General features: G+C 41.1%; 1 protein-coding gene across 3 annotated transcripts in view; it reads right to left on the bottom strand.

Moving 5' to 3' along the window:
• Positions 1–27,445, bottom strand: part of LRP8 (LDL receptor related protein 8) — a 191,899-nt gene that overhangs the window by 55,183 nt on the left and 109,271 nt on the right. For all 3 annotated transcript variants that reach the window (XM_014939436.1, XM_014939437.1, XM_014939439.1), the window contains one exon: positions 20,457–20,579. In XM_014939436.1, coding sequence (XP_014794922.1) covers positions 20,457–20,579 — 123 coding nt within the window. The remainder of the gene's footprint in view (positions 1–20,456; positions 20,580–27,445) is intronic.

Genomic DNA, 27,445 nt, shown 5'->3' with positions numbered 1-27,445 from the left:
TGAACAACTTTCAAACTTTCTCACGCAGCCCCACAGCTGACAAATTGATGCATTTAGTTGCTGAATGCAGCTCTCTGGACCTGCGGTGGCCTTACTGAGCAAAGGTGCGTGGCTGGGGAATAACTGCCTCAGCCTTCCTCCACCAAAGTGTGACTTATTACAAGTCTTTTGTCATCTATTCAGGTACCAGCCTGGCCGTGTCAGCTGTGTGCCTAAGCCTAATTCCCATTGCCTGGGCATCCCAGGGGCACACAGCCCCCACTCTCAAGCTGTGATTTATGAAGCCAATCCCTCATGGCCTGACTCAGACCACAGAAAAAGGTTTCTCTACTCAAACACAGAGAATAACTATATTCTCCTGATACGTAGTAATATAGAAATGCTTCTTTCTTTATTCCTAGGCTTTTGGTCTAAATATGTTACATCTTTATTAAAATCAACTTTCTTCACTAAAGATTCAGTGATAAAATACTCCAGATTGCAGCACACAATAAATCAATCGTACCTCCCCATGTGATTTGTAACTCAGAAGTTTGAAAACATCTTGGAACAATTTTTCCACGATACTTTTAGACAAGAGACACATTTACTTTTTATTGAATCAAACGTTACTTGACTGATTTTGGTTTACAGATACAAATGATGGAGAGTTTTCTAGACTCTCTTCAAATCTGTGGCATTGTAACCCTGAACTGTTAAAAATCAGCTTCCAAAGAATTAATTCTTTTCACTAGCAGTAATCTTGCTTAGTTCAAGCCTACCAGCCACAATCACCTTGCTCACTTGTCAAATCCTTGTAAAAGCAGCTGAGCACAGCACCAGAACCTATTTATCTATTTCTCTTCCCATATATTAATTTCTAGAACTCCCCACAGTATGCATACCAGAGCGTTCCATTCCTGTTGCAGCAAATACAGAAACACATTGCAGAACATGGCTTACTTCACACAGATTCTGGCACATTTAAGCTCTCAACTTCACTTCCTTTCAAGCAAATTAATGCTCAACTCAAAAGCGGGTTTTTCAGCACAGTTCCTGCTTCTTGCTCTTATCACTTAAGCAATAACTAGGAAATTATCAGATATTCTAGCACTATCCCAAAGATAAGCATAGTTTGATATCTGATGAACTCCTAATGAATATACTGTTAATTGCATAACCTTCCTTCAGTACAGTAACTTTTCTGTTCATCAAGGGCATGGATTAAACAGCTTCTCTGCTTTAGAGCATCCTTGTAATTAATAATATATTCTTCCCACTTCTAAATATAACCTATAACGAGATGCTTTAAAGAATCCAAGCTGCACCTTTCACCAAGTACTTTTGATCAGAAGAAAACAAGTCTGAATTTGTTCAGACAACGGAGTCTGCTTCAACTGTGACTGTCAGCTTCCCCGCGGGCCCAATCCTGAAAGGCAGCAAACCTACTTCAAGTGGGTTGTGGCAGCAAAACCTGGCAACGGCAGAAAACACCTTCCTCTACTGAAAACATAGCCTCTTGTTATCTCTGAGGATATTCTGTGCCGATCAGAGAAGAAAAGACGTATATATAAATATATTAGATATAGATAGTATATGTAAAATAGTATACACAGATATATATTAAATAACTTCTGTTCAGTGAAGAACAATTAACTCCCTGGAAACTCTGCCATCAATCTGCCTACCAGGCAGTCAGCTAATACACTGTGCAAAACCTCACCAACTACATTTTCCATCTGCGTGACATGTTTCCCCTCTCAGAAGTTTCTCCTGGTTTCTATTTGTTGAGGAAAGACAGACCTCCAAGGATCACAGAACAGGAAAAAGGTTTCTTGATACCTATGACAGTCTTCAGAGACCTAGGAATGATGATCCACAGTTGGGGAGGAGGAAGGAGAGTGTCCCTCCCCTACCCAGGAACAATATTTTTCCCGTAACCAAACAAGGCTATTTTTGCCCTGAAAATTCCTTCCCAGTGATCTGGATACCCAGCTAATTCCCAGACAGAGTACTTCCTGGTGTCAGAGCTCACTGCTGCTTGCAGCAGCTGGGCCATATGTCTTTACCTATAAACTGTGCAGCTTCACCAATATCTGTTTGCACCAGTTGAGAGAACTTCCTATGTTTAAAAGCTACAGGACCATTAAATCAGCTGAATGTTTGCACAGCAAAAGGCTGTCATTTCTACATCAACACCCTGTTTAAATCACAGCATACTTTTAAGACAGGTATCTATTTTGATTTAAACACTTCAATTGGTAAAGATTTCTGAACAAGTGAGTCCACTTGTTTATTTACCACTCCTGTTAAGAGCTGTATCCTATCTCTAGTTCTAGTCCTTATCTCTAGTTCTCTTATCTAGTTTCGGATTTTGTTCACTGGATCAAATTATGCTGTTTCTTCCTAAGCTCAAGAAACAACTGCGTAATGAAGCCTCTTCCCTAAGGAGACAGGTGTAAATTGATAAAGGCAACTCTCAACCCTCTCCAGTAAATCAAATACCCTTCTAATAAGGCATATTTTCCAGCTCTATAATAATGTGAGCTTTGTAAGATTGTTCACAACCCCTTGTCTAATAACCTTTCTAATTTATAGCAGCTATCCATGTCTTTTACCACCTCAGTCACCTATTCTTCAATCTGTTTAATGTGGCCTCTAATTATTTTGTAAACTACATTTTTTATAACTTTTATGCTTAAGTCATATCACATATCACAAAATACATAGAGTAGCTTATTAACACACACAGTATCTTATTAACAAGGTCATGATTCAATCAACAAAGTGAAAGTGAGACAACTCCTGTTTTCCCTAATGTGTTGACACAGATTTTAATTTATTTTTTTTTAAAGTCTTGATGTATTACATTCCATTATCAGTCTTTCTATAGTTTTCTTCAAAAATAATAACAGCATGATGTGCTCAATTCTCTCGCCCAGAGAAGCTGTGACTTCCCTGGAGGTGTTCAAGGCCAGGCTGGATGGGGCTTTGAGCAACCTGGTCTGGTGGGAGGTGTCCCTGCCCATGGCAGGGGGGTTGGAACTCGATCTTTAAGGTCCCTTCCAACCCAAACCATTCTGTGATTCTATGATCAGTACATAGAGCTCATGGAGCTGAATTGTATATTGTTGTAGCAGTTTGGAACTCAAGTCTTGGACTGCAGACCTTCTACAGCAGGTTCTGCACAGGGCTCAGTTTAACCTTTTCAGCTGCCATGAAAATACTAGCTTTTACGAATTTACTGAAACTTCCACCAGTGTTCCAACATCTGTAAAATAAAAGTAATATTTAAAAAACAAAAAAGCAAAAAACCACCCAGATCAGAAAACTCACTGGCTGTTTCTTTCAATGAGTTTGCTAGTACTTCTGTTTTAAAAACACGAAACTCTAATAGCTGCTGCTTAGTAGCAGGCATGTTGTTAAATATGAAAATGTATCATCTTTCTCCGCTTTCTGAACAGAAATTAGAAATACTCTTGGTATTTTCTCATTTTTTGCCACTGCAGCTCACCGGTTCACTCTCATTTACCAGTGTCAAACTATACATGGATTTGGTTTCCACAAAGCTAAAGAATTCCTTATAGTCCTTAATATATCTCACCATAAATGCCCACTTCTGTCCTTCCTTATTCAATGTCTTTATTATCTAAATACCTTTTATATCTAGGCTGTAATTTTCAACACTATAGGTTCTTATGCTGATTTCCTATGCAAACAAAGTTTCCGTATATGAATAAACCCCCCCCAATCTATTTCTCTGCCCTCATAAATTCTAAATGCAGTGGCCAAATCAAAGAAAATAAAAGATAAAATAGAACGATAAGAGGTCTCAAGGAGCTCAAGGTAGACTAGATCTCTGAGACAAAGTTCTGCTGCCTGTGTAGAAGGCAAGTTTGCATTTGGTCTAGATAAAGTAATTTTTATGACTTTCAAGTTGAAAGTACACCTCATTTCCTATGCAGGTCAGCTATAATTTCCTACGCAGCCACCTAAGACTTGAAGGAGTCTGATGTCAGAACTTTAAATAACTTGCTGCACTCGCAATGCCTAACCTTTCCAAAACCTTCTCTGACAACGAGACAGACTTGTCTTTATGTAGGTTTTTCCACCCGTCAACTGCAGGAGAGAAGACACGCGGAGCTCAAGGGGAAAAAGGGTCTAGCAGACTGCAAGAGCTTTGCTCTAAAAGTCAAAGCATCTGCCTCAGCCCTGCTCCACACTGAAGCCAAGAGCAGCAAGAACTCACCATCCCTGTCTAACATCAGGGACGTGGGGTGACTGGCAAACACGTGGGCTCCTTCCATTAATCATCCTACGCCTCGCAGAAAGGTCAGCTGTGCCGCTGTGAGATGGCTCCTCTGCAGTGTGGGCATCTGTGCCATCCTCCCTGAAGAAAACAGATGCCAGCCTGCTAATCTGCTTTTAGAAGAGGGAAAGGAGAGTCTGGCAGAGGTTTTGATCTGTGTCACAATTACAGCCTAGTCCTGCAGCACCGCACACTTGTGATGATCCCAGGCTGGAGTTCATAACAAAGGCTGAGCCGAAACATCATAACCTTCAAAATGTAAATGAAGGAGTCTGTTACGTTCCCCTTAAAAAGCAACTGGAAGTACGAAAACTGTCTGAAAACCTAAAGAATTCTTCATTCTGTTGGGTTAAAAAAACCCCATAAAACAACAAGAGTAGCCATGTGAAATCAGCAAAATCAAGTATCCGTTTCTTACTGTTTGAAATAACCCCAATATCCTGATTGACAATGACTTGAGAAGTCTGCTTGTAACAACATTCAAATGTATTAATGGAGTACATCAGCCTTCTCAATAAAGGTAACACTGAGGACACACAAAAAACTAAAACCAGCCTACAAGTTGCCCCAGCATCCGGATTCCGGCACTATTTTGAAATAGTGCCTAGTCTCAAGGAACTACGTTATACAGAAAATTAACTGCAAATTCCGTGAGCATGTTGAAGACGATGATGTAACATGCTCTTGTTGACTTTCAATCAACAGAACAACCTGACTTGCTCCCTCTGTCCAGTCTCTCTGCCACCTACACACTACACGATGTGCAGGAGCTCCAGGCAAGCAAATGTTTCTTAAAAGGCAGATTCGTGCATCCATGCATTGCGCGTATTGGCTTGTCTCATCCATGGTTACCATAACAGTGCACTGAATCATCACTCTCAAGGACCGTATGCGGCTGCTCCTCCTTCTCCTCCTCTCAATCCTCTCCATTCTCTGGATCCAGTCAGTTTTGATCTCTAAATATCTCTGGGGTTTGGGAAAGTGGTTCAGTAATTACAGTACAGAGGAAGTGTGTCAGCACATGTGCGGGCCTGAACTATCAAAATTTTTCCTTTGGCTCTGCAGAAGAGAAAAATGTGGCTTGGAAGCCAGAAACATCAGCCCTAGTTCTCATAATATTTGATGAGCAGATAGGGATGTATTCACTCCTTCTGGGACATATGTTACACAACAGCTTCCAGTGGCAGCTGCTTTATACTCTTTGGAAAAAAAACCCACTTATTCCAAGCCAGGACCATAGGAGATGAATGAAAAAAATCCAAATGAAGGAGAAGAATATGCAGAAATGTTGTTAGGCTATGACAAGGTAAGAACTGATCCCACAGTTCTGAAGTTCCTGATTTTGCATAATCACTGAACACACTTTTCTCAGGAACTTGAATTTCAGAGGTTTTTTTTAAAATTCTTTTGCACAATTTTAGAGATCTCTCCTCCATTTATCCTGTATAACAGGGATTACTTATTTAGTTTCAATTGACCTTTTCTAAACATCATTCTATAGCGCCAAGCTATTTCCCTTTGAAATGTTTTCACAGTGGTCGTTTCCCTGATATTTAGAAATCACCATGACTAACTCCTCATAGCTTCTTAAATATATGCAAAAAGAAAAGGGCTCTGATTTATGTTACTAAATGCAGTCACATTACAGTCTGTCCCCTGAAAGTCCTGAAGCCACCCTTTAAAAACAGTATTTTATACCATAGGATGAAAATATCATGGGCTCCCATCTCATAAGGAGAACAGTCACACACATGGAAACTCCTTGCTCACTCATCTGTGGAAAGAAAGGTCATGCAGACCTTAGACACAGGTGTGTACAGAAGCTGGTACGCATAAGCACGGTGCAATGGCCACTATTAGATAAACAGAAAAACCTTCACATCAGGACTTAAACTGTGCTCAGAATCCAGGCCACCAGCAATTGGAGGCCACCAACAGTTTAGATCTGTTACTTTTTCTGTTTTTATTGCAAGTATCATTTAAAAGGATTAATTTTACAGTTCAAATAAAATAACGTGTAATGTTTACATCAGCACAGTCTGGCTATGAAAGGAAGGAAAAAGAAGAACAAGCAAAATTCTGCTTTTTCTCCATAATACTGACACATGATACTAAACATTTCTCCTTAAACCTTCACAACCAAGATTACTGGCTCCCAAGAAGTAACAAGGAATAGGTCAAAACACACTGAACAATGGAGTGTGACTGGTACTGAGACAATGTCACACTGCTGTTCTGCAATGACGGGCTGACTTCTAGACAACTCAAAAATCCATGGTCCCAGTCCAACAGCAGCTGGACCTTTAAATTTCAGGACAGTAAAGCCCAGCTACAGCATAACAGCAAGAGGCAAAAATCTAAGAGCACATATGGAAGGGATGCTGTGCCTGAAGGCTACACAGATTCATAACTCTTTCTTTTTTTTTTTTTTTAACTTTCACACGGATGATTTTGAAGAAGTTGCTTAAGATCAGTTTTTGTCAGAGCCTGTGCACCTCACTGCCCTCACTAAACTACTGATGCATGTGCACATGATATTAAAGCATGGACATGGCCAGATGCCCCCCTTCCCACTAGCACTAGACAAGTAAAGTCTGCAGAAGAAATTGCTTCCTCAAAGCCATTAATTTAGGGCATTCAGCTTAGAACAAACTGCCTACGCTGAAGCACTCCAAAAAAAGTGCATTTAAAAATTGGTAATCTTTTTCAAAGTTCTCAGCCCAGAGCCTATAGAAATTTCCTTGTGTGATTCTGAACCTCAAGGCTTGACTCCTTGCCTTCATTTCTTCAGAAATGGTAACTTAAGAAAATATCTTATTAAAGAGGTGTGGAGAAAAAAAATATTAAGTAAAGGATAGTGAAAGAGCAACTTTCAACTTAAAATGTCCTCATGTGGTCAACTTTTACTCAGTTAATACAAAAACCTAGCAAGAAATTAGACCAAGAAGAGTACCACAGTTAAGAGCTTTTAACCCCAGGGTAATATCCAACCAAAATTCATAGCCCTATTATTAACTGGTGCCTATCAAAGACGAATATAATTAACAGACATACTCCAACTGCCTAGTAAGATACAGCAGCACCTCTGTGAGCAGCTTTGACAAAATCATAACACTCTGTTCTTGCAGATGGTGACGCTTTTAACCAATCCACTCACCCATGGTCCCACCATGAAGCAGCAGCAGAGCCAAAAATACCCCAAGTTTCTTGACTGCCAGACTTGCATCTCAACTACCTCCCTGAGCAATGTCATGCAAGTCCCCTGAGAAACATGGAGCGACATCTTAATTTGCTACCGCTACCTCAGCGTGGAAAGGAGAAGCTGTGCTCCACCACAGACACCAGATTTCTGTTTCTCCCACCCTTTCCTTTCTCCCTCCTACCTTAAACTGCTGCTCACCTTGCCCTTTGCACAGAGCATCCTCTCCTACTTCTTGCTCATGCTCTTTCTGTTCCTCAAATCCACCCTCACAGGCTATTTTTTCCAAACGTGTAATAATTTTGTTAATAGAATTATGTATCTACGTACCTATCACGTATCTATGTATATATAAGAGTAACAGCCAAGCCATGCTTGGCCTCAGATGACCTTATTACTAATATCTTTGTTACACTCCTCCTGCTATTCCTGTTTCATTAGTCTCCTTGCTTTACATGAGTCTGTTCTGTTATAAACCCCACTCTACCCATGTGAGTAGCTCCACCACGGCAAGGAGCTCTCTGCTAGAAGGCAGCTGCACGGGCTTGGGCAAAACCCTGCTGGCTTCAGCAATGCTCTGCTGCAAACACAATTACTTAATTAGAAAGGAAATGGTGAATGCTCTTGCAGGACCCGTGTTTGATCTGCTTTTCTGAAGCACCTCACGTACCCCTTGGTGCTGAAATAACCACCTAGTTTAATCACGATTTGTAAAGTGCTTGATGACTATCATATAGAGGTACAATTTAAAAGCTCACAGTAGAGCAGTTAAGTGCAAAAAGGATTTAAAAATGTAATTTTAAGGTTGACAATGCTTCTTTAATCCCTTAAAAGCAGTTTAGTTTGCTTTCTGGCTTGAATATAATGGATCAGGAACTGTTTCTCCAAGTTTAACATCAGATAAGCAGTTAGGTAATTATGGAAACAGAATGGAACTTTAATTATGAGAAAAAACATAGATAGTTCTATTGTGATCTTCCACAGCTTTGCTGTTTCTTATAAATGAACATATTGTGCAAGCTGGGAAGAAACCATTGATTAAAATAATCAAAAGCCCAAGGAGAAACTTAGACATGTTTTTCCTTTGTAAAAAACAAAACATTGTATCTGACTGGTTGAGAGATTTGAATTACCCCTTCCAAAAGCCCACTTCAATTTGTTTTGCTCACAGATTAATTTAATTAAATCTATTATTACAGGGTGGCTTTTTTTTCATTTTATATAAATTATATAAAAGCTTGGTGTGCTCTGATAAATCCAGAAGATTAGAAAACTTTACCAATAGCTTTTTATTTTACCTCCTCCCACTCATTTTCAGCTGAAGCAACCTGTTTGATTACCATGCTGTTTCCAAAGCATGCCAGCCATCAAATACTTTTAACAGTGAAACATCAGTAGTTGCGCTTACAGGTACCTGATAAGCAGAGCAACTATTCAGCTCCTGTTTTAAAGTATCATTAAACACATGGTCAGAGAGGTCAGAGACAGGGAGGAGGCTGTAATTGGAATTATCTACGATGTCAGGGTATTAATGGACTAGTCACCACCTTTTCTCCAAACACCTCTTTGTCAGGGGAGCGGGTGCTCTGGTGTCAGCCCAGGACAGCCACATCAGCACCAATATTTCAGGGCAGATCGAGTCCAGCGGAGGGAGAGTCACTTCTCCAGATGCTCAAGAGTATAAATGAGACTGGAGGGGGGGTGTTCACGTACAAGCGCACGTGTGCACGCTGCCTCCTTCCCTTTCTTCCTCTGGCTAATCAAGAAGCAATTCCATACCCCGGGTGCTGGGAAGCAGGAATGCTCACAGGCTGCACGCTGGGCTCCATCGAGAGCCCGCTGGTTACAAACAGCCACGAAAACACAGCCTCTTCAGAAGTCTCTCAACTGTGGCTGAGAGTCCAGCGCACACCCGTGGGGCTCGCTCAGCCTCTGGATCAGCAGCTGCTCTCTTTCATTTTCCCCCTCTTCCCAGGCTTATTTTCTTTCTCTCCTTCACAGAGATTATTCTGATTCTAATCAAAACAGGGAGGAAAAGGCCCCACAGAACGCTAGGGGGACAAAATGATACAAAGGATAAAGGAGTCGAGCAGCATTGAGACCATACCCATTTGTAAAAGAGATTATGGTCGCAGAAGTGCTTCTTATCAATAGGGAGAATAAAGCCACAAAAGGTCCCTAGATGAGCAAACATAATGAAATCTGCCAAGATGAGTGATAAAAATTATAGAAAGAAAAATTATACAGGTCTCCATGAAACTGCCAGAATTCAGCGTAAAACACTTTTTCCTGTTACTTGAAATCTGCAGCTTTTTAAAATTCAAATGAAAAGCTTGCCTAAGTGTGTCTCACAACATTTGTACTTCACCTTGTATCTCCCATTGTTGGATCTCCTCTGTGTTCTATCAAAGGACCAAACAGCATCCAGGACTTCTTAAAAATTCATACCGTAAAGGGAAACCTGAGTGCAGTGTCACGCTCCACGTTATGCCATCTCCAGCAGCCACAGCAGCTGGAAGGAAGCCATCCAGCACCATTGCTGGTAACACCTGCATGGCCAAGAGACAAATGCTGCACCAAGATCCGAGCTCATCCCAAACGAATGTGCTGCTTTCTCATGCTGAAGTGACAACTGATCTGAGGTGTTAAAGGTATCAACAAATGAACTGCTGCTCAAAGGGACCAACAGAATATGAAGAACTCAGAGCAAAAAAAGCATTCAGATGAGTGTAGACTTAATTTCTAATATATCCTCGCCCTTACACATGCAGAAGTAAGACTGAAAAGTCTCTGCTGCTATTAAATAATTGTGTTTCTTATCTTGGAGTGAACTTTTCATCTTTTATATGCATACAAAGGAACCCCCACCTGTTTTATTTCTCAGAGGATGGAACAGGCAGCTCAGGTGGCAATTTTAATTGAATGTGTTCAGGCTGTTGCACAAGAATAGCAGAGTGTAGACCTGTGGCTGAGAAGAAAAGGTTTTCCCCAACCACCTACACCTTTACTTCATTACAAATAACCCTGCTGGTTCACACAACTCAGCTCTGAAGTTTGACACTTGCAACATGTCTAGAGGCAGGAACTGAAGCAGAAATATACACATTCTAGCAGAATTCAGTATGATAATCACCATTCCTCATTCACATTCCATATAGGGCCAATATATCTGCTGAAATGCTTCAACACTATACCATTACTTTTTTATGTCTGTGCATACGTGCATTTCTAATTATACAAGTATAATTTCACCCATATAAATGCACACACAATGGCTAGAAATTAAATCCCTGATTGTCAAACATGCTAGACATGCTTCTCCCTGTCCAAAAAAAAAAGGGGGGGGGGGCTGAATGGAGAAGCACGGTTATGTTTGTGCTAAAATGACTAGTGTTTGCAACCTCTATGCCAAAACACAGAATTCACAGCCTTCATACAATAACTGCTTCTCCCTGTACAAAAAAAAAAGGGGGGGGGGGCTGAATGGAGAAGCACGGTTGTGTTTGTGCTAAAATGACTGGTGTTTGCAACCTCTATGCCAAAACAGAGAATTCACAGCCTTCATACAATAACGTGGGTCTCATACAACAGTACACTCGGAGAACTCAAATGACATGGGAAGATGACTACCCAAGCAGTATAAGCCAGAAAAACGGTGCAATAACTGGCATGAGTCCATTCCTATGGGAATGTATAAACATATGCGGTCTAACAAAGCTACTGAGCCAAGTCCTTTGTATTTTAATGCAAAGGATTCTTCATGTGTTTTAATATGTTAAAATACAAGACGGAAAGGGTGAGTTGAAATCCGTCACTTCAAATGCAGCCACTGAACGCAGCGTCCCTAGAAAGGAGGCTTGAAGCTGAAGCAAAGCCCTGATTAGGGCTCTCAGCAGCTATGGAGCTCGCTGCATCCCACGAAGGCAGAGGGTGAAGATCCACACTACCCTCACACGGGCAGACAGTGCCGCCAGCGCCATGCCTCACCCCGGAGCACCATCTGACTGAAAGCGTCTCAGAGAATTAAAAATCTCCAGTGCAAGGTTTAAATTACATACATTATCTACCAAAGCATGCAGCAACCGCATATTAAAGCAGTCTTAATCACGATCCTAATCCTCAAGGAAGCAGGATGGAGTATCATGAGACCCTTATTAAAACTGCAAATGATTTCAGTGGGAGTTTGTCCTGAATGAAAACATGATCCTACAACTGTACAAGTGGAGAAAGAAAGGAAAAATACCTATAAAGGAAAAGGTGGTGAAACTAGGAATCACAGCTTCAACAGACAATTCTTTATGATACTAAAACACACCAACTCTTTAAACATGAAGTGTTAAAATAATGTAATTTGCTCTTCACTTATTTTCCTCACACCATAATTCATCCATTGAAGAAAGGAGAAAAGATTTGCTTTCTATGCTCTCGCAGTGCAATACTGCTTCATTCAGTTTCATTTCAATTTTCAAATTATGTTTTGCCTTTGATTCCTAGAAATTATTTCCTTTTTACATCAGCCATAGCAAGTAAACCAACCACGATCCCTGCCCTGCCCAATTGAAAAAACAAAAATATAAATATAAAAGTCAAGTAACCTGAATTTCAGAAAGCAAGCAACTAGAGAAGGGAAAAAACGAAAGCACTAGGCAATGAAAAGCTGCTTCAGATTTCTGAAAACCTCTTAAGTTTTTACTAGTTCAGTATTTATGGACTGTTAAATAATTACACATACAAGAGCTTCACATGCTCAACTTTCATTTTCCTGCTATTCTCTCCTATTGAAATAACTGCAAGATTAATTACAGCCATAAAAAGGCAGCATCAAACCCTTTTATGGCCATTCTTGTTTATGAACTGTATGAACGCATTAGACCAATAGGAAAAATATTTAAATGCCAATGCTTAAATCTTTGTAGCAGTCAAGGAGCAAAAGCTCAAAGTCGATCTGAGGCATGGGAACACTGCAAATGTCAAAGCTTGCAATGCTACATGAAAAAGCGACTTTCTCACAAGGTAACACTGTTTAAGAAAAGAACAATAAAAACATCAGAAAAGACCCAACAGGTATTTTATATTGGTTTTCCTATTGGACTCAGGTCTCTGAATAGGTCACTGAGACATAAGCTCTAACCATCTTCCTTAAAGGAAAAACACATTTTGTTTTGAACAGGTATTAAAATTTCAGCGCTGGTAGAACTGGAGCACAATCATTACACACCCTGAATGTAAGATTCACTTACATTTCTAGGTAAGTAAAATGCTGAGAGCACCATAGTCATGTACTCATAAAAAAGGAGATGTAATTCGCTGCCCATGAGCCACAGATAAAGTTATCCCACTGCTAGGGATAAACAGCCAGGCTTTGAGTTTGCTGACTTTCCTTTGATGTAAAAGGATAATTACACGCTTCAAGAAAAGGAACAGGATGCAGAAAAAACTGGATCTGGTTCTTTACCCTGTCAAAGACTTCTTGTGCTAGTACCTACACTTTTGTGTCCTTTGGGATATTGAGGTCAACTTGGGGTTGCTCAATAAGGAGACACCTGGAGGCACACGAAGCAGTTCCAGAGGTTAAGGAATCAGAGGCACTTGGGAAGCAAGTATACATTGGCTGAGACAAGATGAATGCATCAGGAGTAAAGGTACATTTGTGACAATTTGAAGACTTACAAACACTTAGGATAAAAAGGACTTTTAAAAATCTGCCCTGGACTTTAAGCCATGATCCGTAGGGAACTACTACTCTTCTAAAAGGCCTCAACAAGTCTTGTCCGGCTCTAGTGTATTGGTAAACACTTCCACTTCCGTGGAGTTTTCAAGAGTCTAGAACTCTTTGCTAAGTAGCACAATAAAGACATAAAAATGAATTAATTTTTAAGTTTTGACAGAGATGACTGAATGATGCAAAAGCCGTATCCTGGTTGTAGAATTGTGTAATTTCCAATTACCTGACAAACTAATCTGAAACGAGAGACTACATACAAGGAGACATTGAGGAAATAGCATTTGTTCAGCCGTCAGAAGAGAAGGTTAAAGAAAGATTTTGTTGCTGCCTCCAACTACAAAATAGGAGGGACCAGAGAAGGAGCCAGACTCTTCTTAGTGGTGCACAGTGATAGGATGGGAGGTGACAGACATGTCTTACAACAAAGGAAATTCTGGTGAGATGTAGGGATTTATTTTCATTAATAAGGGTGGTCAAACATGAAGACAGGGGTCCACTTTGAGCAGGGAATTCAACTAGAGGACCCCCAGAGGTCCCTTCTATCTTAAATTATTCCATGACTTCATGGAGAGATGATCATGGGGTTTTTTCATTCTATCCTGTCTCAAGAAATTTGATCACCTTGACAAATCAAAGCTTTCATCATTAGCCCTACAAACCAGTCTGGGCACCTGGAAAATGAGACTGCCTCTTTTGTATCATGCCAGGAGGATCCTGTAGCTCTAGAAGTGTTCCCACATCCTGTACCTTGTCCTGTATTGGTTTTACAGATGCGGTGGAAACCTGGGATATGGTCCTCAGCAGCTGTAATTCAGCAATGCTCCCAACAGCCCACGGGAGACAGCAATGGGGGACAATTGCAGAGGGGCAGTGACAAGATTATCGAAGATGCTGTATTTTATGCTGGCAATAGCGAGTTAGTGTAGTGGCAGTGCTGCTAAAATGCACACCCGTACACCTGACACAAACATCACCTTATTCAATCCCCCAAATGATCTGTAACAACTTAATCCAACAGAATGGTCTTTAATTTACATGTTCCACTGCATTTACAATCTCCACCACTTTATCACATATATACAAACAGATCTGCTCTTAATGTCAGGGAGGAAAATAAGACAAAAAGATAAAATAAATCCTTTCTGTTACTGCCCTAGGTCCTAAAACCTGGTATCTGGCTGTGCCTGGATGACTTGGCCTAGTTTTTTCTTTTGCTAGTTGAAGTTCAATGGCCCAGTGTATGTCATGCCCTGAATGAGACAGTTCACCCTCCTCAAGGATAAATTCTCCAAGGGCAGGGAACAATTTAAGTCACTTCCCACAAAAGCACAATAACGTCACCAAACTCAGTCATGCAGGGGATCTGGATCAAGGAAGAAGAATGAAGATGTAGTATCTTTTGGGGTGAAGGAGAAGACTATGCATTTGGGGGTGAGCAATATCATCAGCATTACCAACAGTTACAAAATTTTGCATTTGGGCAACTTCCTAGAAAATGAGGACAGAACTGATCACCACTGTGACAGATCAGCAAACACAGCAGCAGCCCACAAAGTGCTTAGGACCATGGAAAATACCCATTAAAAATATAACTGTCAAGTTTGGATACATTTCCCCAAACGACTCGTGACATGTACTTCAAAATAAAAATGCATGAACTGGTACTGTATTTCAAACCAACATTCGGGGTTTGATTTTATATTCTATTTCCATTTAAAATCTATTTCCAGGCCCACTGCTTATTAAACCTGCCCTATTAAATCATTCCCCTATTAAATGCAATATGAATTCAGGTCTCTCCTCTTTTTCTTCCTCATAACACCCTACTGTACCTTTCTGTATAATAATTTCTGCTCTTAACTAGGAGAATGTCACATATCTGATAAAGTAGTAAGTGGTGAGTTTATGCTGCCTGCATTCCTCGATCTCATTATATATACAATGTCCTAAGGCAAGAGTTTGCCAGCTTAGATTTTCACTTGCTCTATCCCTTTAATTTGTGTTCCCATCAGTGCTGTTACTGTTTGTTAGCACTTGTTTTTATTTTTCTCCAGAGATTTTTTTGTTTAAGTCACTGGTTAAATAATCAAAATACTTCAGAGGGAAATTTAAATTTTTTTTCTTGTATAAAGCAGAATGATTCAGTACCTGTGCTGGAACAGCATTAGGTGGATAACATTAATTTTGCCGGAGGTCTCTGTTAGCTCGCTAAGAAAAATGACTTCCCTTCCCCCTCTCTCAGCTTGAAGAAACTGGATAAGAAAATAGTGAGGAATCTTTCCATATGCATAAGCAAAGCCTGTGCATATCAGCAGTGGCTGCACCACAGCTCTAGGGCGATCAATGAGCCACACTGGGTTGCTTTTAGTGAGAGCAATGAAAAATAAGACTAGGGCTCTGGCCATGGTGGGCTCTCCAGTGGGAGAGTACGTGTAGGCTACCAAAGATGTCCCTGCAGTTGGCAGAGGCTGCTGCTGTACAGCCTTGCAGCAAACAATTATAAGATCCTCAGTGCTCGAGCCTACTCTGAGGTCAAAAATATTTTCTGTATCTCAAAACAGCTGCTGGTGAGGCATGTGGGAGTCAGAGGCGTCGGGCTGACAGAGCACTAACTCTACTCCCACTGCTTCCAGACACTCTGCTATCCTTTTTAATGGCTCGTGGGGAGCTCCTTGCATGCTAACAAGCTGGCACAAGGAAGAATAAATCCATTATCATTTCACAGCACCTTCCAGCAATGGCAGTTTTGCACCCACTGTAGGCTCTCCCTCACGGCAGGTAGGGGGAAGCAGCAATGGCTGATGTCAAAGAGAAGGAAAAGTCTGCTTCTCCCCTGGCTATTTTCTTGGCATGTATCCTGCAAGGCCAAAAGTCTGCTTCTCCCCTGGCTATTTTCTTGGCGTGTATCCTGCAAGGCCAAAGTGGTTCATTTGCTTTACATCTGAGTAGCCAACCCTTCATGAACAGAGGCCTGGTTCAGGCAATCGCTGAATCTAAAAAAGCTTTGAGTCGAGGAAGATGAGGCTGGAAGTTGGCATGCCCAGGTACTAACTCTTCCCCTTCCCCATCAGGAGCAGCACTGCAGCACAGTTAAATGGTGTTTCTTTGTTCCCTCTCACCCACCATCCCATTTCTTTTAATTTATTAAGTATGTTTCTCAAAATAACTTTCTTCTCTTCAATATTAAATTCTTCCTCCCTCTCCTCCCTCCCCCAGCCTCAATCAACAGAACTTCTCAAATTGTGAATTTGGTCCCTCCTGCCCCTTGCAGATAGCACTAATTTATGAGTTCACATGGCTTTGCTTCTCTTGATTTAAGGGATCTCTGCTTCCACACAGAAACAACAAATATGATAAAACACATCTGCCCCCCAAAACTGACAGCATTTCAGATGATGACTTCAGAGAGAACAGATCCAGCCCACAAGATGCCCCTGAATAGACCAGCTTACAGAAAAGGGGGACACATTTCTTTGAAACCTTAATATAACTTGAGACAAAATAAATTCAGCAGACTGATAATAGCACTGAAAAACTGACAGATGGCAGAACACTGAGGTTTAGTAGCGACGCTCACATGTTACATGAATAATTCACTTGGACAAACCTATAGATATGAGAGTATGTTTAGGTTAAGGCTCTGGCTGGAAGAAAAATGGAGAAATATAAGCAGTTTCTTATTCATGATGACTTATTTCAAACCAAAACGCTGGATAACCTGCTTTTCCAAAATCAGCCCATGCTAGAAAAAAATTGACCTTTAACCAGCCCCAAAACCCACAACAGGAAGAAGTCCTATAGATCTCATCAGCTGAGAATTTAATTGGACTCAAAAGATATACTTAACACCTACTGCGCCCAGCTGTGTTTAGTGGCCTGAAGAAAATGCAGTTTGAAAAAACAGTAATAATTGCATGGATAGTAAAAAAGACCCTAGAAATCACAGGTCCAACAGAAGTCAGGTCAGCTGTGATGCCATCTTACCTATCCGACATAAGAAAAGTCATGCTGTCCTGAGACCTGGGGATGGGTGGCATCCCTAGAGAGTATTGTTAGTATTTGTTAGGTATTTGTTAGGTATTATTGTTAGGTACAGAGCTGAGGAACTTCAGTGAGTTAGGAAACAGAAAAATTACTGTTTTTCTTTTGCAGCTGTGTTATCTAAAACAAAACAAAACAAAACTGTCACCTTTATGCGAGCATTAGAGATGGGGACACAACATCCCTAACTACCAGTGAGCACAAAAATGTATCTAAAAACACACCACAAAAACATTCAGAAAATAAAAAGCCATTTAGTAGGTGACTAGATATTGCGAGGAACTGCCTTGTTTTCATCACATTCTAAGCTAGAAGTACTCCTAAAATGCAACAGTCAGCATGATCAATGCTCTTAACCTCCCTAGCTCAAATAGACTATGGACAACATCCCAATGTTGCATTAATCGAGGAATAACCCTAGATCCTGGCAGAGGTGCTGGCAATTATGTGGCCTGTCTGAAAGCAATTGATTTTATAGAGCAGTTTGATCTTGCCAGAGGTGAGAAATCTCCATTTCCCACCCTGGCCCTTCCCTAGGGAAGCTCTGCAGTGCAGACTCCTCCAAAGGGCTGTGCTGCATTTCTAAACAGGAGAATGAGACACTCACAGTCATTGCGGCCATTCCTCAGCCACAGGGAGAAAGCCCAGCCCTGCTTTCATCAGGGAGAAAGAAAATGGGACTGGAGGGAGGGACCATGCGGGAATGTCCAACTATAGATTTTGCCTCTCACTACATTTTCTGTCTGTCATTACAGCCTCATTTTTGCCCTTAAATAGAATTTACACACACAAAAAGCTAGGCCTTTTACATTAAGGTTACAAATTGAAAGCAAAGCCTAGCATTCCAGTTTTTTGTTTAATAGTCCACCAGCTATATAACTCATTGTGGTCTTGACCAGGGGTGGTAGGAAGGCCTGCAAACATATGTGAATTAACCCAAGAGCTTATGCATTACTAGATTGATTCTTTTTCTTCACAGAGCAGATCGGATCAGCCTTTGAGATGACACACACTTTGACAAGGATACAAAACATCTGGAAAGAATGTCCTTACCGTGAAAATGGAAGCTTATAGCTATCAACAGTCATAAGATTAAAACTACTTGATCTTCACCTGATTAAGTGTGAACTTCAGATCTGATAATCCTATAAAACAAGTAAAGTTCCAAAATTCTAGTTGCAGACGCTTTTAAGATGCAATGACAAGCTTTTAACCAGTACGGACAGAAACACTGGCTTCTCTTGTGAGCTCATCACAAGTCAAACACAGGCTTGTATCAAATATTCTGTGAGCAGAGACACAAGTTCGTGCACCCACCACACAAAAATTGATCTATTTTGGCTAAAACGCATAATAAAACCTAAATGTCTTATGCTGAGGCAAAGCATGGTAAATCTGCTCAAGGCAGCTATAAACAAAATATGGCATAGTAGTGTGCCATAGTCTTTGAGCTGGTATCAAAGGCCTTGTATTTAAAAAACAAACAAACAAACAAACAAAGAATTGCTCCTTACAGGTACTGCTACTTTCACTACAAATTCCTGGTTTATCTATTAGGCATTTACTATAGAATGGGAGCAAACTTCTTCCTGCATCGAGGCAACACTGGCCCACTTAGCAAGGAGAGAGCAGCAGGGAGATGTTTCAAAGGCAATCTATTTTTTTTTGAGAAATGCAGGCTTCAGTCACTTAGAAGGTTTCAAGCAATTAAAAAAAATAAAATAGTATCACACAAACCTGAACAAATTACTTTCCTCTCAGGACAGCAGTCCTGTACTATAACAATCAGAGGCTCAGGTTAAGTCTCTTTTGCGATACTTAAGGCCAATTTCCCCAGAGAATGAAATAAGTGGGGAGAAAAGGGAAGATGAAATGTCTAGAAAAAGAATGGAAGATATTAAGAGACATCATGAAGGATCTTAGCTCTGCATGGCCTATACACAGTCCATGCTATGGCCTCTGACGAGATTTACAGACAGAGACTACAGGTAATGGCAGTTGCTTAGTTATTCAGCCCCCCTCCAGACCATCAGGTAGAGGAAGAAGCATTAATAAGACAGCTTTTGACTAAGGAGGATGCAGGGCGAAAGACCCACACATGCAGTACATAAATATGTTAATGTAGTTACTGAAATAATTTTTTCCATAGTCTGTATAGGGCTGCAAAAATGATTCCATTCATTTTATGCAAGTGAAGTGCATTCATCTTTCTTAATTAGGGAGAAAGTAGGACTGGTACAAGGCTTAAAAATAAAAGTATGGTTAATTTTGTAGTCCTCTATGTGCCCCATTCTGGTGAAATCTGATCAAATGCTTCCTCCAACACTGCTTCTGACTCATGGGAACATATTTGTGAAGTACATGACTGGAAATTCAATAAAATGGTTTATACCAGTTTCTTGGTCTGTCCAAGAACAAATCTGCTGACATAAGTAAGCACACAAATATAAGTCTGCGTATTAGTTAGTGTTTTCATTAAAATATCCCTGGGATTCCCTTCAACTCAACATCTTCATAGTTCTAGAACAACAGAGCATGAATGGACTTCCTCAGAGAGTCAACAGAACAAGATAAAATGCGTTACATGAAAATGACTTACTGAACCAATGGGTTTTTAAAAGGTGTTACCTGCAGTTAACATCTGTCATACTTACTCTCAGCTTTAGTTATTTTATACTGCTCATCTTTCATCTGCTGTTTTTTAATTCATTTGTTCTCGGAGGCAAAAAAAACAAAAAACAAACTTGAGCAATGCTCTAACATTGCAAAGTTATTCTGTAACAAAAGAAGGGAGTGCTGCCTGCAGTGATGAGAAATCCCAATATGCTACCACGCAAAGCACTGCAAATCTGCGTTTCCCAAGGCCTGATCCCAGGTGAGTGAGAATCTTTGTGCACTGCTGCTGATCATAAGCCCTACAACTGGATAAACTGTAACACAGCTAGAGATGTTTTCAATCCCCTTACAGACAGAAATACACACTAGACAGCGCTGCCTGTATCACGGTCTGGAAAACTGGAACATTTGCAAGTTTGGAAACCATCTGATTTGAATGACCTGAATCTTTTGTGTCTTCAATTTCTGTTCTAAGAGAAGCAAAAGTTGTCAGATCATCTTGCAAGCGCTGGGAACAGCACCCCCAATTTCCCTAGGCTTTGATAAGACAACACGTCTGAGAAACACCACTTTTGTGTATTACTCACTGCATGCTGCTTTCGATTCATCTGATCCATCAGGACATTCCTCTTCACCATCACATTTCCACCGGGCTGGGATGCAGTGCCCGTTGTCACAAGTGAAATCCGACTCAGCACAAGTTTTCTTTGCTGCAAGAAAAAAAAGCAAAAGCAATTGGCATGAATATAAGCAGTGCAGAAGACCTCCATCACATCCAATCCCACTAAGGACGATACTGATTGCCCTGTAATGAGGATTCATTTCACATTCAACATTGCTTCTTCATGACAGAGTCAAACAGGTATCAAAAGGTGGGCATTCCTTCTTGCTAGAACTCTTATTCCTCCATTATTTAACATGGATTCAGTCTTTTATGTCTTTTTCCACACATTCAAAAACCAGGGATGTTCTTTTTCAAAATAATTTTGTAAGGCTTTTACTACAAAGAGCTGCTGCCTACATGCAACTGAAAGCGTGCTGCATGATTTACAGACAGGTAAGACAAACAAGTCTCACCTTTGGAGTACTATAAGTAATAATGTTTTTATCTATGCAATCTATTCATGGCTTTTTAGTACATCTGTCACCATAGTAGATGATCATAAAGCACTCCTCCAAACACTAAAAATCATTTCATTAAATGTCAACCACTCTGCACAATTTGCTTTGCTTGCATTAATCTAGTGCTTGAAAAAGATGCAGGAGATGAACTCAAGTAATTAATTGGTCTATTCCTTTGTGCCAGTGGCACAGCACCACCAGTGCCCTGTAATACAAACCAACATCTTTCCACTGCAGCAGAAAGTAACCTAGATATCTGGCCCCTTTGGTTCCAATGTGATCACCAGTCACTCCCTTCCACTGCAGCAGAAAGTAACCTAGATATCTGACCCCATTGGTTCCAATGTGATCACCAGTCACTCCTTTTACAATGGTGACTTCTGTGGCTCTTCTGCCAGGAACTGGACTGAACAGCCATGCAGTGAGAGTCACAACCAATGGCTCAGTCTCAGTGTTACTACCTTCAAAGAGCAAAATTCTATGCCTGACTGGTTGTTAGTGATCAATTTACATAGGAAGCAGTAGTGGTGAGAAGATTTGTTTCTTCCCTCTTCAAAGCTGCTCAGCACCTAATAGGATCACGGGAAAATTCAGGTAGTAAAGGACCCCAGGAGGTCATCAAGTCCAACCTCCTGCTCCTGCTCTGAGGTCAGACCAGGTCACTGTGTTTTATCCAGTCTGTTCTTAAAACCCCCTAAAGATGGAGACAGCGCAATCTCCCTGGGCAACTGTTCCACTGCTTAGCTGCCCTCACGGTCAGGTTTGAGCTTGATAGCTATTCCCTGATATAAGTCATGTGCACACATCATTGCTACATCAATACTTCTTCCAGCAAACATTTTCAAAGCATTAAACATAACAAATAAGCCTCTGGGGTTTGATCTTTTTTCCCCCTGTTTCTTTTTTTCTTACATGAGCTGCTGTCAGCGAGGGAACCATATTAAATACGGGTCATGTGCCTATGCAGGGAACAAGGAGCATTACTGCATGAGGTGCTGGAGAGGTCTACATGGCAGAAACGAAGCACTCATTTTCTAATACACAAAACATGCAGCTTCCCCAAGCAGGCATCCAGCAGGAAAACGCTGCAAAGCATCACTAAGCAGCTGTACAATCTCTCAGGAAGCAGTTTTTATGAAGAGAACATACATTTACTTCCCGTCTGTTGCTGAGCCAGACTCAAAACACCAAAAAACCTGATTTTCCCTTCAGTCATTCAAAACCAGATATTATGACCTAATACAGGAAAAACACCAACCCCATATAGACCGAGAATTTTACAAGAGACTGGTCAGACAGTCTGATCTTCCAAAGATGTTGCAGATGTCATCAGAGGGAACAGACCTTCTCCTAATCCTCTCCAGTTAGAAACCCAAAACTTGTGAAACTGGCTATTGAGCATCACTTCTGATCTATTTGATGTCAGTTTGCTCTAATTAACCTGATGTATTCAATGGTCAGAAACTCTCACCAGATACAGATGGGATATGCACACACTTTCCAGCTGTGAAGCTGAGTAAAATGTTGGTATCTGCTGTCAGGGGACACCTACAAATGAAACAATCGCATCTCTATCCAGAAAGCAGAAACTAGTATAATACTGGAGACATAAGAAACTTAATTTTAAAAATGTATTTAGTTTTATACTAGCATTCTCAGTGTCCTAATATCTTATTTTCCATAGGAGAACTGTCCTGACTCATTTTCTAGAGATTCAGACAGCAGCAACACAACTACTTTTCCACCTCAAAATAAACCTCCCCTTTTTCCATCAGTCTAACACTCTGATCACTGCTATTTCCGGGACATGTGGACGCGAGCGAGGGGTTCAGGCGCAGAAAGGAGCGTAACAGGCATTCCCTTCCACACGGCCAACCTGCTCACAGCAGATGGTGGCACTGATTGCTTTGTTCCCCTGACGCTGCTCTTCGGCAGCACAATTAATAGATTGCCAGGATTCACAAAAGGGGGAGAGAAAAGCATTACTGACAGTCCCGGGGCGTCACTTGGGAGGTGTTAATGTGTTCCCGGAGTTCAGCTCCTCTTTACAAAATGAAGTTGGGCACAACTGTCCATCAGCAGTGGCCTAACTGAAAAGTGTCATCCCTGTCCACATGCCCACCCAAAGGTCCAACACTCCTGCAGCAGATAAATCAGCAGGATACAAATGCACTCGCTCCTTTGTTAGAACCTGTTTTGTCCGATCTCTTAGAGGAGCACAATTAAAGGATGGGAAGCTCATACATTTCTATGATTATTATATTTACTTCTACTATTATTTTTAACTATTTCTGCTTTTTATTATTTATATTTTATATACTCTATTCTAAATAATTTGTTATTATCTTTTACTACTGTTATTCTCCAACACACTGGGTCACGGCTCTGCAGACTGTCTTAATTCCAACAAGCTCTGCTTTCTGTTACGAATAGCAACCTAGATTATTCAATTTGAGAATACTGAAGCATTGCCTCATTTCTCACCTCTAATGCAAGACTGGAATCACTTTATTTCCAACCAGATTCACCTTCTGGCACTCAATCGTCGTGTCTCTGGGATCACCACACAGGCGGGGGAGCAGTTAATTAAAATATCAGTTCCCTGTCTTTTTCTTCCTATTTCTTTTTAAGTCTGATAACCTTTTCTATTAATCTTCCATGTTATACACCTTTCCTCTATCAATTCTCTATTAAAAATTCATTGAGGCTCACACCATAAATTGTCAGTGGTGCATTAAAATGTAAAATAAATAAATACATCCCATTTAGACAATGGAGAGGACATAGGTTCATTTTACAGTTTCACCTGGCTCAGAAATAGCCAAGCAAAATTAATTGTTCCCCTGAGATCCATTTCCTTTGCCGTAAGCAGCCCAGGCAGCTCTGCTCACATGTCTCTTCAAAATGAACATAAACAAACATGAGTAAGTAGTCACAGCATCCCTGCGCCTCTGCTCCTCGGGGGGCAAACCGATACCTGGAACAAGAAAAGAGAAGGCTACTGAAGCGTACACAGAGCCTTTCATCTTCTCCCCTGCTTGGATGCAGAGAGTGACACCAAAGAGACTGCTTTTCTTTTGACTCTTGCTTGATTTGCCTTCAGTACCCTCTTTTCCTCTCTCATATCTGCAGCTGGACAGATATGTCAGAAACTCCAGGATGGAAGTTGGTGCCTGTGTGACCAGGGGTGCGCCCTGGCTTGGGCAGCTTTCCAAAGGAAGGCTTGGTCAAAGAAAGTCATTCCTACTCCTCTTCTCCCATGAAGAAAGTCAAGGGGGGAAAAAGAAGGTTTCAACTTTATCCAGGCATGACAGAAAAATACCCCGATACACCAAGTTTTAAACTAAACTGCATCAAACCAACATGGTCCCTCATTTTGCAAAACGTCCTTTTCCTTCCCACTACTCACATCACTTATCCTGAGCTGCAAGTAAGGACTCAGAGTTCATCGCTGCAGCAAGTTAAAAGCAAAGAACCCAGGGAGACTGGTTTAGAACATTAACATTTATAGAGGGAATTCATAAAAACCTATCACTGGGGATATATATAATTAGACTGGAGAAAATAAATACATACTGAAAGGAACAAGTCTTGTACTGGCGAGGAACAGGAACTAGATTATCTAAATGTGACTTCTAAATTCCCGAAGTTTCTCTCTGGAAGGCCAAATCCCTGACCCTAAAGCCAAACAGGTATCCGAATCTACTTTAAAAATCCAGCATTTATTCTTTCTTCCTATTTTTAATAAACCACAGCATCCTCCCAGTACCCTCAACAAGCCCCCAGTCATTTCATTTAATCTCACTTAACTTTTGCCTCAGTTCTGCTGAGAAAAATCTTTACAGTTACTCCTTTCAAGGCACCAGGCCCTCTGTGATTCAATTTCCAGTTCATGCCTCTTGTTTATTCCTAGTTTGCACATATGTAATACTATGCAATACACCACTCTGCAATAGTTTCATTTTTTGCTACTCCTAATTTTCCCAAACCAACACAGCTGAAAAGCAGAGTGAACATATTTCCTCTCTTATCATCAACAGTTCCGTGAGCAGAGCTGTAGTTGTTCAACAGCAGCAGGGATGTAAAAGCACATTTTCTGATTACAACTTGCCTGTAAGGGATGGTTAAAATATTCTTTCCCCCCCTAAGAGAATGAACCCCTATGTAGTAATAACAGGCTCAAACCACAGGATTTTTAGATTAAGGGTTTTGTTCAAACTCTGGGTTGTGTATCCAGACAGAAAACCCAGCTGATGAGAGCATCCTCAATGTTAACCCATGAAGATTCTGCAGACTGTGCTCTCTTCCTGTATTCCCTCCTCAGCAACTAACTGTTGGCCAATTTCCACCAATTCCGAAAAGGGAAAAGATGTGAAAAATAAATCTACTCCTACAAGTTTCATAAAACTGGTAGCTGAATAGAGAACAATCAAAATTACAGCTCTGCAGAGGGAGATGAGGGCAGAAAGTGGCCACTGGGCCAGTCTGCAGCGTGTGCTGCCTGCTAGCCAGGGCAGTCCAGCTTCTGCATCTCATTCCCAAGGCAGATTTATTGCAGAAGAAAGAAGGCAATTAGGGATTAAAAAACAAATGACCAGACCCCAGACACCAAAACCATTGAAAATTGGTTTCATTTGTTCCACTACCCTCATTCCTTTACACAGATCCTGCTCCTATTTTAACTTCTGAATCAATGCTAGCCCTCCTGTCAAACGGTGTATCTGTTCTCATTTGCAGCCAGTATTCAGCCTTCTTGCAGAAACAAGTTTCACCCAAGCTGCTGTAAAAATAAAATAAAAGGCCATACAATGAAGGTTTTGCTGTGATCCTCCTGCAGCAGTAAAATAGCACAGTCCTGTAGGATGTGAGAATGGGGAGATGATGGTAGGCCAGAACGAGAAATTGAAATTCATAAGAGAGGGTTTCATTTCATGCTGGGAAACTTCAATGGCAACTTTGATCAGTGGCTTATCAGAGCCGCTGACAAGACTCCATACAAGAAGAAGAAAAGCAGCATCACACGAGTTCAGGAGCTTAACACAGACCATCGCCATCACTCAGCCCTGAGAGGTGCCAACGGCAGCTTGAAGTGTAACACAGGACACAGCTCTTCCCCGAACAAAATCCATCATTAGTATGGCTCGCTTTGCACTTACGGACCTCAATTAATCCAGTCTCACAGTGAGCAAAATCCACCCGAGCTGAATCATTTGCTTGGCCCAATAAAGTCTTCTGCTTACCAAGAGAAAGGTAGGGGCTGGGCTCATTATTCAGCTCTTGAGAGATATTCTGGGCCATACAAAACCTGACAGCAAAGAGGTATCTTCAGTTTATAACCTCAATCACAAACAGCCACCATGACATTGCAGATGCCACTCCCAAACAAAAATTCCCAGTGATACAAGAAAAATTATTTTTAAAACTTTTAAAAATTTGAAGTTAAGTTCACTGCAAACTTGGTATGTACTCCTAAACTGAGGAAACTGTTGGGAGCAGGAGACTGAGCCCTAACCACATACTTTGTCAGCATTCCTGCCCTTCAAAAAAAAGTCTGTGGTATTGACCCCAAATCCCTTGGCCAGGTTATGTACCCAAAGGATGTCTTAGTCCTCTTAAGGAGATTTGAACATACTAACCCACATCTGACAATACTGCAGCCCAAGCACTCTCAATTCCTGACTATCAGGGTATGGATTTTGCAGAGGAGGGAGCGTGGCAGGGAATGTAGGACAATCCACCCCAGTGAGGTTTCCTGGTCGCAGTGGGTGGGCACACAGCATCCCATCCCTGGCCATGCCCAGCTGCCTCTGCTTTAGGCACCCAAACACCGTGTGTCGGCAGCCCAATCCCACCGGCAGCGTCTCTGCCAGGGCTGTGGGGCTGGCTGCAGGCAGCCCCTTGCTGCCAAATCCCAGAAAAATGTTATTTTGCAGCTACAAAATGGCAATAGGTAAGATCTGAAATTGTGACTTGAAATAAAAAAATCCTAGTGGATATGGACCTGCTCTAGATAGACCCACTCCGGTGGGGGGGTTGGACTTGATGATCTCCAGAGGTCCCTTCCAACCCCATATGATTCTATGACTGTCGAGTCCTTCTAATTTTCAGACCACTAAGGAAGTGGTCTGAAGTAATGAAAGGGAATATTTAACCACTCTCTGACCACTTCGTTGTTTTTTTTTTCCACACTGCCATTTCAGCAGGCAAGAATTAATCAGATCACCTCAAACAGCCGGTGCTCAGACACAGACCACGTTCCCTTGGATACTCCACATGAAACACATTTTAGAGAAACTTGTCCCCAAGACCCCTTGAACCAGCCCCACAAAACAAGGTCCAACTGACAGAAGCCTGGTCAGAAGGTTGGGGACTTCTTGAAGCTGCTATTACAATAGCCAAAATACATACGTACAGCATAAATTAACCCCTCTGATAAAATCAAATCAAATAAAAG

The sequence above is a fragment of the Calidris pugnax genome, unplaced genomic scaffold (genome assembly GCF_001431845.1).
Source record: "Calidris pugnax isolate Ruff unplaced genomic scaffold, ASM143184v1 scaffold18, whole genome shotgun sequence".
Taxonomy (NCBI): Eukaryota; Metazoa; Chordata; class Aves; order Charadriiformes; family Scolopacidae; genus Calidris; species Calidris pugnax.
The sequence above is the reverse complement of the archived record's forward strand: the minus strand, read 5'-3'. Positions and strand labels throughout refer to the sequence as shown.